The sequence below is a fragment of the Mesocricetus auratus genome, unplaced genomic scaffold, assembly GCF_017639785.1.
Source record: "Mesocricetus auratus isolate SY011 unplaced genomic scaffold, BCM_Maur_2.0 Super-Scaffold_100001, whole genome shotgun sequence".
In the NCBI taxonomy this organism is placed as follows: Eukaryota; Metazoa; Chordata; class Mammalia; order Rodentia; family Cricetidae; genus Mesocricetus; species Mesocricetus auratus.
Genome location: NW_024429187.1, coordinates 17,633,808 through 17,646,576, shown reverse-complemented (window position 1 = coordinate 17,646,576; position 12,769 = coordinate 17,633,808). Strand labels below are relative to the sequence as shown.

At 38.2% G+C, this 12,769-nt stretch overlaps 1 protein-coding gene across 8 annotated transcripts in view; it reads right to left on the bottom strand.

Annotated features, from left to right (window-relative positions):
* Positions 1-12,769, bottom strand: part of Bicd1 (BICD cargo adaptor 1) — a 148,404-nt gene that overhangs the window by 66,725 nt on the left and 68,910 nt on the right. For all 8 annotated transcript variants that reach the window (XM_040743679.1, XM_040743680.1, XM_040743682.1 and 5 more), the window contains exon 2: positions 6,154-6,366. In XM_040743679.1, the coding sequence (XP_040599613.1) occupies positions 6,154-6,366 (213 nt within the window). The remainder of the gene's footprint in view (positions 1-6,153; positions 6,367-12,769) is intronic.

The following is a 12,769-nucleotide window of genomic DNA, read 5'->3' as shown; positions in this document are numbered from 1 at the left end:
CACAATTTAATAAAATAAACCTTTGAAAATGTTCTTAAACCTGATACCAAAAGCATTTTTCCTCTCTCTATCTCTGTCTCTGTGTCTCTGTCATCTCTCTGTGTCTCTCCCTTCCTTTCCTCCTCTTCCTCTGAAGTGAATCTAAGGTACTGTACATGCTAAACAAGTGTTGTACCACTGAGCTATACCCCCATACCTCATAGTAAATTGTATTTTATACATTAGACTTCATCACAATGAGAAGTATTTTACTTCGTGCTGTAGTTTAGATATGGTTTGTTTCTCAAGGACATGTGTTGGGAGATTGGCCCTCCATGTGACAGTTTCAAGAAGTGAGACAGTTAAGAGGTAGGCATACTGAGAGGTCCTTAGGTTAGCTGGAGGTATGCCCTCAGAAGGGATTGTGGGACCAAAACACCTCTGGCTTCTTGTTTGATGATGTGACCACACTCTCTTGTGTTATCACCACAGGGTCCTTACCAGAAATGAGCTGACATGCCCTTGAATCTCCAGAACTGTATACTAAATAATTTTCTTTTCTTTACAAAATAACCTAAGGTGTTTCATCATAGTATTGAAAAACACAGTATCTCATGCTGCCAAATAATTTTTATTTAATTTTTATACTCATGCATATTTTGCCTGTGTGAATTATGTATAAGTATCACTTATATGCCTGGTGTCACAGAGACCAGAAGAGAGCACTGGAACTGAAGTTACAGATGCTTGCTAATTACCGTGTGGGTGCTAGGAATCAAAGCCAGGTCCTCTAGAAGGGCAGCTGAGCTATCAAACTCTAAGCCATCTCCCCAGCCACCCAAGAGATTTTTTTAAGTAAATGAAAAGACAAGTTGCATAGTGGGTGAAAATATTTGCAAGTCATATATCTGATAAAGATTATATCCAAAATACATAAATCAGTTTCAATATTAAAGAAAAAATCAAACAAACCAGGTTAAAATATTGAACAGACACTAAGTATTATACATGAAAGGAAAATAAGCACAACAAAAATATTCAATATTATATTATCCACTAGAAAAATTAAAACGAAAATCACAAACACTATTATATCACTACCTATTAGAATACTTAGAATGAAAAAATACTGACAATACCAAATACTGGAAAGGATACAGGGTAACAGAATCTCTTATAAATCTATAATAGTAATATAAAATGGAATCACCATTACTCTGATGATATCTTACTTTCCTAAGAGAAATAAAACCATGTACTGACTTCTTTTCTTTTCCTACTGCTGTGACAAAATACCCTTATAAAAGGGACATAAGGGAAGAAAAGTTCATTTTTACTTATAGTTCAAGGGTACAATCCATCAATGTGTCAGCAGCTTGAAGCAGCTAGTCACATCACACCCACAATCAGGAAGCAGAGATGAATCCTTGTGTTCAGCTCATTTTCTTCTTTTTATACAGCAGACTTCCCATCTAAAAAACGATGCTACCCTTATGGATGAGCCTTCTCATCTCAATGAACTCAGTCAAGATAATCTGCTATATGTGTGCTCATATGCCCAATCAACTATAGAGATCAAGCTGACAATTAAGATTAGATATCATACATGTTCACAGAAAAATATAAATGTACATGAATATGTACAGTAGCTCTATTCATAGCCACCAAAATCTGGAGGAACAAAAAGCTCTCAAATAGGATAATCAGTTAAACAAACTGCAATATGTCAATATAATAGAATAATGCCATTATTAAAAGGAACAAACTTGATGTTGATATATACAACTACTTAGATGAATCTCAAAGGCATTATGATAAGAAAAAGGATTCAATCTCAAAATGTACAAACTAAATGATTCCACTTTTGTGACCTTCTTGAAAAGAAAAAAAATGTAGTCTGTGGTGATATCTTGTTTGTACAAATAAAATGTGTCTGAAGATCAAAGGGTAGAACTTGCCACTAGCTAACAGACAAGGAGTGAGATGGCTGGGCAAGGACAGGAGGTGAGATGGCTAGACAGAAAAAGGAATACAGGCAGGAAGAAACAGGAACTCACTCTCTTGTCAGTTGGGAAGTTAGCAAGGTAAGGTGTGGCTGTGGCTTTCTCCCTCACCCCTTGATCTTTCAGCTTTTACCCCTATATCTGACTCCAGGCTCTTATTAAGACCTATTAGAACTTGCATTACAACAGTCAAAGAGGACAGATTATTTGTTTTTTAAGGTATCTGCCTAGCTTACTACAGGCATTAGAGATACTGAATGAACAAACAAATGAAAAATTGAAACCAAAGAATTAAACTGAGTTGAACATATAAGGAGAATTCATAGGTCCAATGGTTTGTATTTTTAAGGATCTCCAACAAAGGTAAATATAGTCTGTGTAAACTTCTTTTTTTAACACATTGTAAACAGATGTCACCAATCAATTCGAAAAAGAATGGCCAGGGTGCTGACCTAAGACCACATCATGTAGGTGAGTTCCAATGGCTCTAGATATACTCATTCTGAGAAGGAGATGGCAAGACAATTTTGTCCAAGAATTAAAGCTCCTGGGAATAGGCTAAACCTGCCTAGACAAAGAGGAAACTAAATAAGTTATTCTCTTTAGACTCAGAAGCTAGAAATACAGCTGGTAAAACACAGGGAATCCATTGATCATTTAATCACAGAGTAACAATTAGAGTGGCCAAACACTAGCAAGGGAGCCTTGGGAGGGAGGCAAGATATATAAAATGAGAACTACTTTCAGAACTTTTTTGTACCAGGCATTTAAACAGGGCTTATTTGTTAATATTATCATCTCCATGCTGAAAATAAGGAAGCTTACTCAATACTGTGACCCATGTGTCTAGACTTGGTCTATAGCTTGGCACTTTGGGAGGCAGCCAAAACTTTAAGAAGTAGGGTACTGTGAGATGTTTCCAGTTTGGGAGACCTGTCCTTGAATTACAGTGGTGTCCCAGCCTCTTCCTCTTTTGTTCTTTTTTTAAATAAAGATTCTAGTTTGTTCTGTCATACATTCTCTGCCATAATGTGCTGTCTTACCCAAAAGCAGCAGGATCACTTGATCATGGACTGAAATCCCCAAAACTGTGAGCTAAAATAAATCTTTTATCTTTATAAATTGACTATGTCAAGTATTTATTAAAACAATGAAAAGCTGACTAACAAAGGAAACAAATGTAACTTGTCCAGATTACATTGTTGGTAAGCAGCACAGCAGATATTTGAGTCCAGGGATGGTCAACTTTGAAAACATGTTATTTTAATTTAATTTTATATGATTCAATAAAATTATTTCTAAAATAATCTGTTTTGTCAAGCACTGTTCTGAAGCTGTAAATAGCAAAATAAGTAACAAATAAAACATACTCTTTTACTTGAAAAGAATTTGTTAATTTATTATATATTCTTCAGAATGCTATAAGTATCTGATAAAGATGCGTCCTTTGGGGATGTCAAAGAATTACTGTCTTGGAGAGAGTCATTACCAAATAATCACTAAGATGCCTTCTAAACCTATGGATCTATGGGTATAGACTCCCTGCATTGGAACAGATGTAGATATAATAGATTTTTGGCAGCTGACTCACTGATATATTATGAAACGTAATTATATATTCTAGAGAAGGGGAAATGAAATTTTAATGTGGCAGCATTTTAAATTCAACTCTGTCATATCCTATTAAAATTATAATAATGTCACAACAAGTTACAAATTTAGTTATTATTGTAGGCATTTTGGATGGATTGGATGGGGCAGGTATTCTGGCACTCGGGAGTCACAGAATACAAAGTGTTACACAGCTCAGATGGAAAGGTATCCTGAAGCTCGGGAGCCAAGGACTACCACAGGCTGCAGTAAGCATAGCAGCTTACAGCCCTGCTTCAGGGAAAGGCGTCCCTAGTGTTTTGGCTCTGCTACAGCAGGAGAGGGTCTTCTAGCTGGGGATGTTTGCTCCAGCAGTTTTGCTCTGGCAGGAGAGGGTTTCCCAGACGAAGTTGCTAAGTTCAGCTCTGCTCCTGAGAGAGGGGAGAGCGGAGTGTAACAACTCCGCTCTGCCAGGGGAAGGTTTCCCCAGCAGAAATGTTACAGCCTTGCTGGCTCTGCTCTGCTGCAAAAGAAGGTCTTCACCCAAAGCTCATCCAAAGGGTTTACTGGGAGGGAAGAATCTAGGAGAGTAGATGCCCTCCTCTGTCAGAGTGACAGAGAAGGAACAGCCACAAGTAGAACAGACACAGGGTTTATATAAGGATTGATATGTACATGTGAGAACGGATGCCCTCAGAGAGGGTTGGATTTGGAGTTGGAGACATTTGCAAGCCGCCTGAAATGGGTGCTGGGGATCAAACGTGGGTCATCTCCAAGGCTGATGTGTGCTCTTGACCATGAAGTTATTTCTCCAGCTCGAGAGACAACCTTCTTGCTGTGTTGTTTAGAAGGAAGGGAAGGTGCTTTAATATGGATAAGGAGATTAAAAAGTCTCATCAAGTTCCCTTTATCCCATTTTTGAGCTCTTTTTACTCAAAACTTCATCTCTTCAAGGACCCTCCTCTTAATACAAGGATTAAGTTTTAACATGAATTTGAGGGAGACATTCAGATCATAACAGCCATGGTATTGTAATGGTTCATCTTGAATGTCAACTTATAAGAATTCTGAGTATCTTAGGAGAAAAAAAAATCATGATGTTACAGAGAAGGCATTTCCACAGAAATTAAACTAAAGTGGAAAGACCACCCTGAGTGTGGGTAACAGGATTCACAAGTCAATAACACCAGACCCCCTCCTTCCTTACTATAGATACAATGTGGCCAGGCACATGCTCATGATGGACTGAACCTTCAAGCTCTGAGCCAAAATAAAGCCTCCCTTCCTTAAATTGACTTTGACAAGTATTTTGCTACAGCAACAAGACAAGTAACTAATACAGGAAATTAGTACAAAGTAGTGGGGCTGTTGTTGTGCTAAATCAGACCATGTGGTCAGAAGTGGAAATGGTTTGTGAAAGAAATGTGGGAGAGTTTGAAGAGGTAGCCTAGAGAAGCTGCGACACTCATGCAGAGGTCAGAGGACAACTTTTTAGCCAGTTCTCTCCTATCTTCACATGGTCCCAGAGACTGAACTTAGGTTGTCAGGCCTGTGCAGTAAGCACTTTTACACACTGAGACATCTTACCAGCCCTGCAGTTTCATTATCTAATCTTATAGTTTAAGCAATGTAGAGTTGGGGTTAATTTAGTATGCAACAACATAAACAAATGTTAAATATCAATAAAAATTAAAACTTATTTAAAATGTAAAAGGAATCTCAGGTCATTTTTTACAGTTAAGCATAAGACAAAGGCTTCTTAAAGACCAAAGCAGAAATGGAAACATACTGTTGATTCCTTCTGTCTACTTTAAATCACAACCAAAAGGATTTCAAGATGACAAACTGAAGATATATATCTAATATTTTTCTTATTCTCTTGACTTTTTATTTATTTGTAATGTTTTATTTGGGTTTGTGTTTGAGGCAAAGTCTTGCAACATAGCCCAGGCTAGACACAGCTATCATGGAGGCACACCATCACATCTGGCTAGCTAATACTTTTTAATGTAAGAATACAGACCACTATAATGATAATAGCTTCAACAATATTTTATGAAGGATGCACAAAGCTACTAATGATAACAGCACTTGTTTATTATGGACCAGGAGTATAGCAATATAACTTTTTAAAAAAATCTTACACATACCATGAATATAATACTAAAACTAGTAGAAGAGTTGAGACCAGAATACTGTTTTCCTAATACTTAATTCAACAATTTTCCCACTATGCTACCCTAGAATTATCATATATAAATGAGATTTTCAGCACACATGCATGTATATATAAAGTCACATCTCACATACAACACCTAAGTATATATACATCTTTGCCAGTACCAGCAATACTATGGAAATAAGATTAATCATTTTATTGAATAAATATGATAATATTAATTAAATTGTTACATTCACACAGCATCTGTCAAACTAAGGACTTGCCAAACTTTGCTTATCATTATCTATGATGGTTAATTTTGATTGTTAACCTAATTGGATTAAAAACACCTAGTGGAATTTCTCTGTGGTGGAATTTTTAAAGACAACCAGATCCTGAACGATGAATTGGCTTGTTTACCTCCTTCAGTTCCTGTACAACAGCTATGAGCCTCTCATTTTCTGCCTGGACATTTGTGACCACAGCCCGGCTCTGCTTCAGTTCATTCTGCATCTCCAAGATCTTGTTTAGATAGTAAGCTTCCTTGGATGCAGACTCCTGTAGAAGTGTTTCCTCCCGAGTCTCTCCATCCTCAGCCACTTTACGGTGGATAGAGAAGGACTGTCCAAATGCCTGCAAAGAATTTGGAAAGAGAAAGAGTACACAATGAAAAACACCTAAAAATTGTTTAACAAACTTAAGCAGATGTTTTATTTGGTTTTATGTACAAGAAAAACTACTCTGAAATACTAGTAGATGCAAAAAATAAAAAAATAAATATACACACACAAACGTGCAACTGTCTGTTACTTCTAGTGCTTGAAGTAACTAATACCCTGTCTGGGGAATGCTGGGGATTGAACTCAGGCCCTAATTTGCACTAAGTACATGTTAAAGCACTGTTACAACTCCAAACTCTTCATGTGAAGCCATAAGGGTAAAGAAAAAGTTTAAATATTTTGTAAAAATATACTAGTCAAAGAAAACTTAAAAACATTGCTAGGTGCTTTATGTTACATTCTTCAGACACATTCTACAACACAGTTTTAATGAAACCACCAAATATTATATTGTTGATTTTATTCTAGAAAACATCCACAAATATTTTCCAAGAAAGAAAATATAATTGCATCAGTTCTTTAGCACACTGGCAATAATACCAGGCCAATTATAACTAATATCCTTAAGAGAAAAGAAAATACACCAATCAGCTTTCAAATTTCCCAGTACCACAAGAAGACATTTAATGTCATCTCTTATAATAAATGTTTGCTTATTTTGTACAAATTCAGTTACAGAAATAATAAATCAAGTTAACAGAGAATAGCAGAATTGTATGGAAAGAATGAGAATGAAATCTGATAGAAGAGGTAGGGAAAGTGATACTTAGTTTTGAGTGTGTTTTTTCATGTCACTCTGACACTTAAAATCAAAATAATATTTCATATTCACCCCAAATAAATATCACTAAAAATAAATGCACATTGAATACAAACAAGAACAAATGAATTAATCAGTTCAACCACTGAGAAAGGGGTGGGAAATAAAAGACCAACCTGAATAATTTTGAAAACAGAATTTTTACTAAGTAGCATTCAATACATTAGAATTCTAACATAAAATGTGGTAGAAATGAATTATTTTATGAAAACACCAGGAAATAACTATTACAGGGGGAAAAAATCATCCACATAGCCTAATCTTCATGAACAAAAGTATAGCAAGAAACAGGGTATTTGCACAATCTTTTGCTGTGGTTAGGGTTTTGTTTTTTTGTTTGTTTGCTTTTCTTTTAAGACACACCAAGTGGGCCTTGAACTCACAATGATCTGTTTGGGTCTGCCTCCCAAGTGCCGGCTACTTGCACAATCTTAAAGAATCTTCTATTCAAGTATTCACTCCCTGGGAAATAAACAGTGAAGAAACCTGGGAGATACCACCATATCTAAGTAACCAAATTAGCTTACAAAAACTCAGCAGCAATGAGACACAGGTACCATGTGTCACAGCCTTACTTCAGTAGCATTCTTGTCAATAGTATAGAAGTCAGCTCTTGTAAGACTAGAAGAACATTTCTAAAAGTTATCCAGAATCCTAAGTATGAAGTTTATGAAAAAAATAAAGGTTTCTGCCGGGCGGTGGTGGCGCACGCCTTTAATCCCAGCACTCGGGAGGCAGAGGCAGGCGGATCTCTGTGAGTTCGAGGCCAGGCTAGAACAACAGCCTCCAAAACAATACAGAAAACCCTGTCTCGTAAAAAAAATAAATAAATAAAGGTTTCTAAGATTAGGTAAGATCAAGAAGACATGTCAGTTGAGTGCTGTGTGGAATCCTGGGCTGGTCCCTAAAACTATGGGGGAAATGGAATCATAGGATACCACTATTGGATACATGAAAATCAGTGTAGTACTTTAACAGGTTTCTCTGTATTTTAAAAAAGAAACTAATAAACAAGTGAATACAGTCTCTTCACTAAAAGGAGTTGACAGATCTGATAAAGTCCTAGCATACAGTTACTAAAGATGTGAGCATAAACACCCAAGAGATACTATATTCAATAAGAGGCCTGGCATGACTTTCTAACATTTTAAATTTAAAAAATACAGTATAGTGCTTCTGGATCATGCAAAGATGGGGCTACAATCAGTCTGTGAAACTCAGTTCCATAAATATGGTCTGAGAGTATATATCAGTCACTCTAAGGGGCATCTGAAAATGTTTCAAAACAAAGTATGTTTTAGCAATTTTAAAGATTTATTATTATTATTATTATTACATGTGTGTGTGAGTGTGTGTGTGTGTGTGTGTGTGTGTGTGTGTGTGTGTGTGTGGTGTGTGCCATGTGTGTAAGTGCCTACAGACACAATGAGAAGGTGTCACAACCACTGGAGCTGGAGTTATAGGCAAATGTGAGCTGCTCAACTTTGGTGCTGTAAACTGAATTTGGGTGCTCTAGAAGAACAGCCCTGAAATCTGTGTCATAGCAAATGTTTTTAGAACCCCATCATTCCAGAGGCAGAGACAGGTGGATCTCTGTGAGTTCAAGACCTGCCTGGTCTACAGAGTGAGTTCCAGAGCAGCCTCCAAAGCCACAGAGAAACACTGTCTCGAAAAAAAAAAAAAAAGAATATACTAGCTCTTATTATGTGTAGCTACAATTATACAATATTACTCATAATGTGTAACACTGCAGTGAATCAAATTTCTCTACTTTTCAGTATAAGCCCGACTAGATTAAGTACTTTTCCCCCTTTTACTTATATAACCATCACCACCACCACCAACAACAACAACAAAACCCACAAAAAACAAAAAACAAAAAAGGAGGCAGATGATACATGTCATTTTTCTGTCATCCCCAATGTGTCATTACAGACAATTAGGAATTAGAAAATAGGATTGTTGTCTCCTTCATTCTCTCTCTCTCTCTCTCTCTCTCTCTCTCTCTCTCTCTCTCTCTCTCTCTTTCTCTCTCTGTTTCTTGGGACAGAATGTCACTATGTAGCTCTGGATGTCCTAGAACTTACTATGTAGACCAGGCTGGCCTTAAACACACAGAGGTCCACCTGTCTCTGCCTCTGGAATGATGGGGTGAAAGGCTGTGCCACCATTCCTAGCTTCCTTCCTTCACTCTTAAAAACAAATATATTCTTAGAACTTTAATTTTAATGGCTACTAGTAGCTACTGTCTTAGACCATACAGGGACAAAGAAGAACACAGATGTGACAGAGGAAGAGTGGTTTAGTCAACATAGAGAAGGAATAAAGCAAAGAAGTGAACTAGAACTATCTCTCCCCAGAGGAATAAACCTAAATTTACGTCTAAACAGTGATATGTCATTAAGGTCACCAATGGCTGTTCTTCAAGGCCTCCCCATCAGTACTTCTATATCTGAATGTTCTATCAAGTATACAGACAGGAGTCAACATGCAGGACAGAAAGGCTGGCAAGCAGTCCTGTCCCTGAAGCCCATCCTCCCAAATGAGCTAGATTACCTTCTTTGAACACAAAAGAAAATTACTTTACCAGTTATATTTCTGTTGCCTTGGCAACCAAAATGTTCAGTATTAATTGTGAAACAGCAATCATTAAATCACCTTATTTTTGGCATTAACTATCACCTATTTTTCTCTGTAGCATTTTAAAGTTTTATTCCAGTTTATTGATTTCTTTTTCCCTTTTTAATGAAAATAGATTCTTTTTTCATACAGTATATCCTGATTACAGTTCCCCTCCCTCTACTCATCCTATTTCCTCCCTATTTCTCCTCCCCTAACCCAAACAAATCCATTCCCTTTCACTAGAAAAGAATAAGCTTTGACGAGATAACAACTGAACATAACAATATAAACATAATAAAACAAAAGTCATCATATACAAGTTGGGCAAGGCAAACCAACAAAGGAAAAGAACCTAAGAAAAGGCACAAGAGTCTGAGACCCACTTGTTCACACACACTCAGAAATCCCATAAAAACACTAATCTGGAAGCCATAACATACACAAAGGACCTGGTGCAGACTTGTATAGACCCTGTGCATGCCACCTCAGTCTCTGTGAGTTCATATGAGCTTTGCTCGAATTGGTTTAGAGGGCTTTGTTCTGCTGGTGCCTGCCATCCTCTCCTATCGCCTCTTCAGTGAGGTTCTCAGAGCCCTGAAGGGAGGGATTTGATGAAGACATCCTATTTAGGACTGAGTATTTCAAGCTCTCTCTCTCTCTCTCTCTCTCTCTCTCTCTCTCTCTCTCTCTCTCTCTCTCTCTCTCACTCTGTGTGTGTGTGTGTGCGCGTGTGCACGTGCGCACACATGTGCGCGCATGTGCTCTCTGTATTTATTCCCATATGTTGGAGTAGCAAATAAGGCACTGATCTTTGAGTATAGCAGAATATCCTTAGGAGTCATTTCATCACTACCTTCTTTTGAAATATCAGTAGTATTTGGTTTTACCCTAGATCTCTGGGATACCTAGTCTCTGGTTCTTGGTCACTCAAGCAGGTATGGGTTCCATTATGTGGAGTGGGCTTTAAGTCAAATCAGATATTGGTTAGTTACTCACACAAGCTTTGTGCCACCATTGAACTAGCATATCTTGCAGGGGGGACAGCACTGTAGATCAAAGGTTTTGTGTCTGGGTTGATGTATAGGTTCCTCTTGTGGTAGCCTGAAAAGTAGCTTCCCATACCACTACCATACCAAAGGCACTAGAACATAGGGGTAAAGGTTCTATGTAGGCACCAGCTCGCCCTCTCCATGTTCAGAGAGTTAAGTGGGTGTTGCCTTTAGGAATAGGGCCTTCGTGTCAGTTTGTGGAAAGCAACCTATTGTCTTGTCAACAGCCTGAGTTGTTTGGGGATTCCCATGGGACCCTTTTGGCCAACAACTCAATTAGATATAACCCAATCATGATACTGAATGCTTCATTGGATGACAAGAGATGGCAAGCTGGGACTCAGTCTCCTTCATTGTTTGGAGACTTCATTAAGATCACCTTCATAAATTTTGGGAAGTTTCCACTGCACAATTTTCCATACCACCCCTCAATTCTAGCTGTCTCTTCCCTGTAAACCCTCATCCTCCCTACCTGATCCCCCTGTACCAGTCCCTACCCCCAGCCCCAGTTGACCCATAAAATCTATTCTTTTTAACTCTCACAGGGAGATCCATGTGTCCTGTCCTGTTCTATCCTCCCACCATATCCCTACCACCACCCACCACCAACCAACCCACCAATACCCTCCAGCTAAAGCCCTCTTTGTTTCTTAGCTTTTCTGGGTCTGTGGATTACAATATGATTATCTTTTGCACCCTCCATCCTTGTGCACTGCCCCCCAAAAAACACCATGTCCAATTCATGTTGCCCATATACTCATTAGAGCATGGTCAAGCTCACTTTAAGTGAGGCTTAATGGACCATCCTAGTAGAAACATGGAAGACAGTGGTGCTGAGGGTGATCTGAACTGTGGGAGCCTGGCTGAAGATGTTTCAAAGGAGAAGGATGCTAGGATGTGGCCTAGAGACTGTTCTTAGGATATTTTGGTGAAGAATGTGGCTGCTTTCTGCCCTTGTCCAAAAAAATCTGCCTGAGGCTTAATTGAAGAGTTTTAGATTAATTGAGCTGGCAGAGGAAATATCAAAACAGCCTGATATTGACACTATTAAGTGATTTTTTTAGTGCTCACTCTTAGAAGATTTATAATGAAAAGGAGTAAGTTGAGCAAAGACAAATACAAAATGTGCAGTTCAAAGCAAAAGAGGGCACCAGGAAATGGAATTAAAGCTAAATTCTGTGTTCAAGGAGATAAACAGATTAAAGAAAATTCTGATATTAAATGGAATAAAGGGAGTGGTGACTTCAGGGGTAAGATCCCACAAGCTAAACTTCCAACTTGGGAAAGGAACTAAAGAAAAAATTAAAGCCTAGTGCGGTGGTATACCCCCTTAATCCTAGCACTCCAAAGGCAGGGGCAGGTAGATATCTGAGTTTGAGGCTAGCCTGGTCTACAGGGTGAGTTTCAGCATATCCAAGCTTTGATAATGAAAGAAATCATCTAAAACAGAAGGCTGGTGAGAATGTAATTGGACAAGAGGCTATGTTCCAGCCCCAGTAAGCAGCAGAACTTAGCGGCTTCAATCATATAGTTCTGACTTTAGTGTCAAGGACAGAAGAAAGGGATTGTGGAATCCTCCTCTACAGCTAAGCAAATCTTCGGGAGCCAGGCAAGTGTCAGGGGTGTCTAGAGAGGCCATTCCATGAAGCTACGATAGTAAAGCTTGGATTGTGTTAGAGACCCCAAGGTGTTGGAGATGCCAGAGTCAAGGGATATCTGCTCAGGAAAGCTATTAACAGAGAGTGGAACCAGCCAGATGGAGAGAAAGAAATGTGCAGCAGTCAACAAAGCTGAAAGGAGTTGGATATCTGAAGACAGTTTTGACATCAGATAAAGAAATGCAGAGTTTAGAATTTGTCCAGCTGGTTTTGGCCCAGCATTTCCTCACTATGTTCCATTTCCTACATTTTGGGATGGTAATGTAT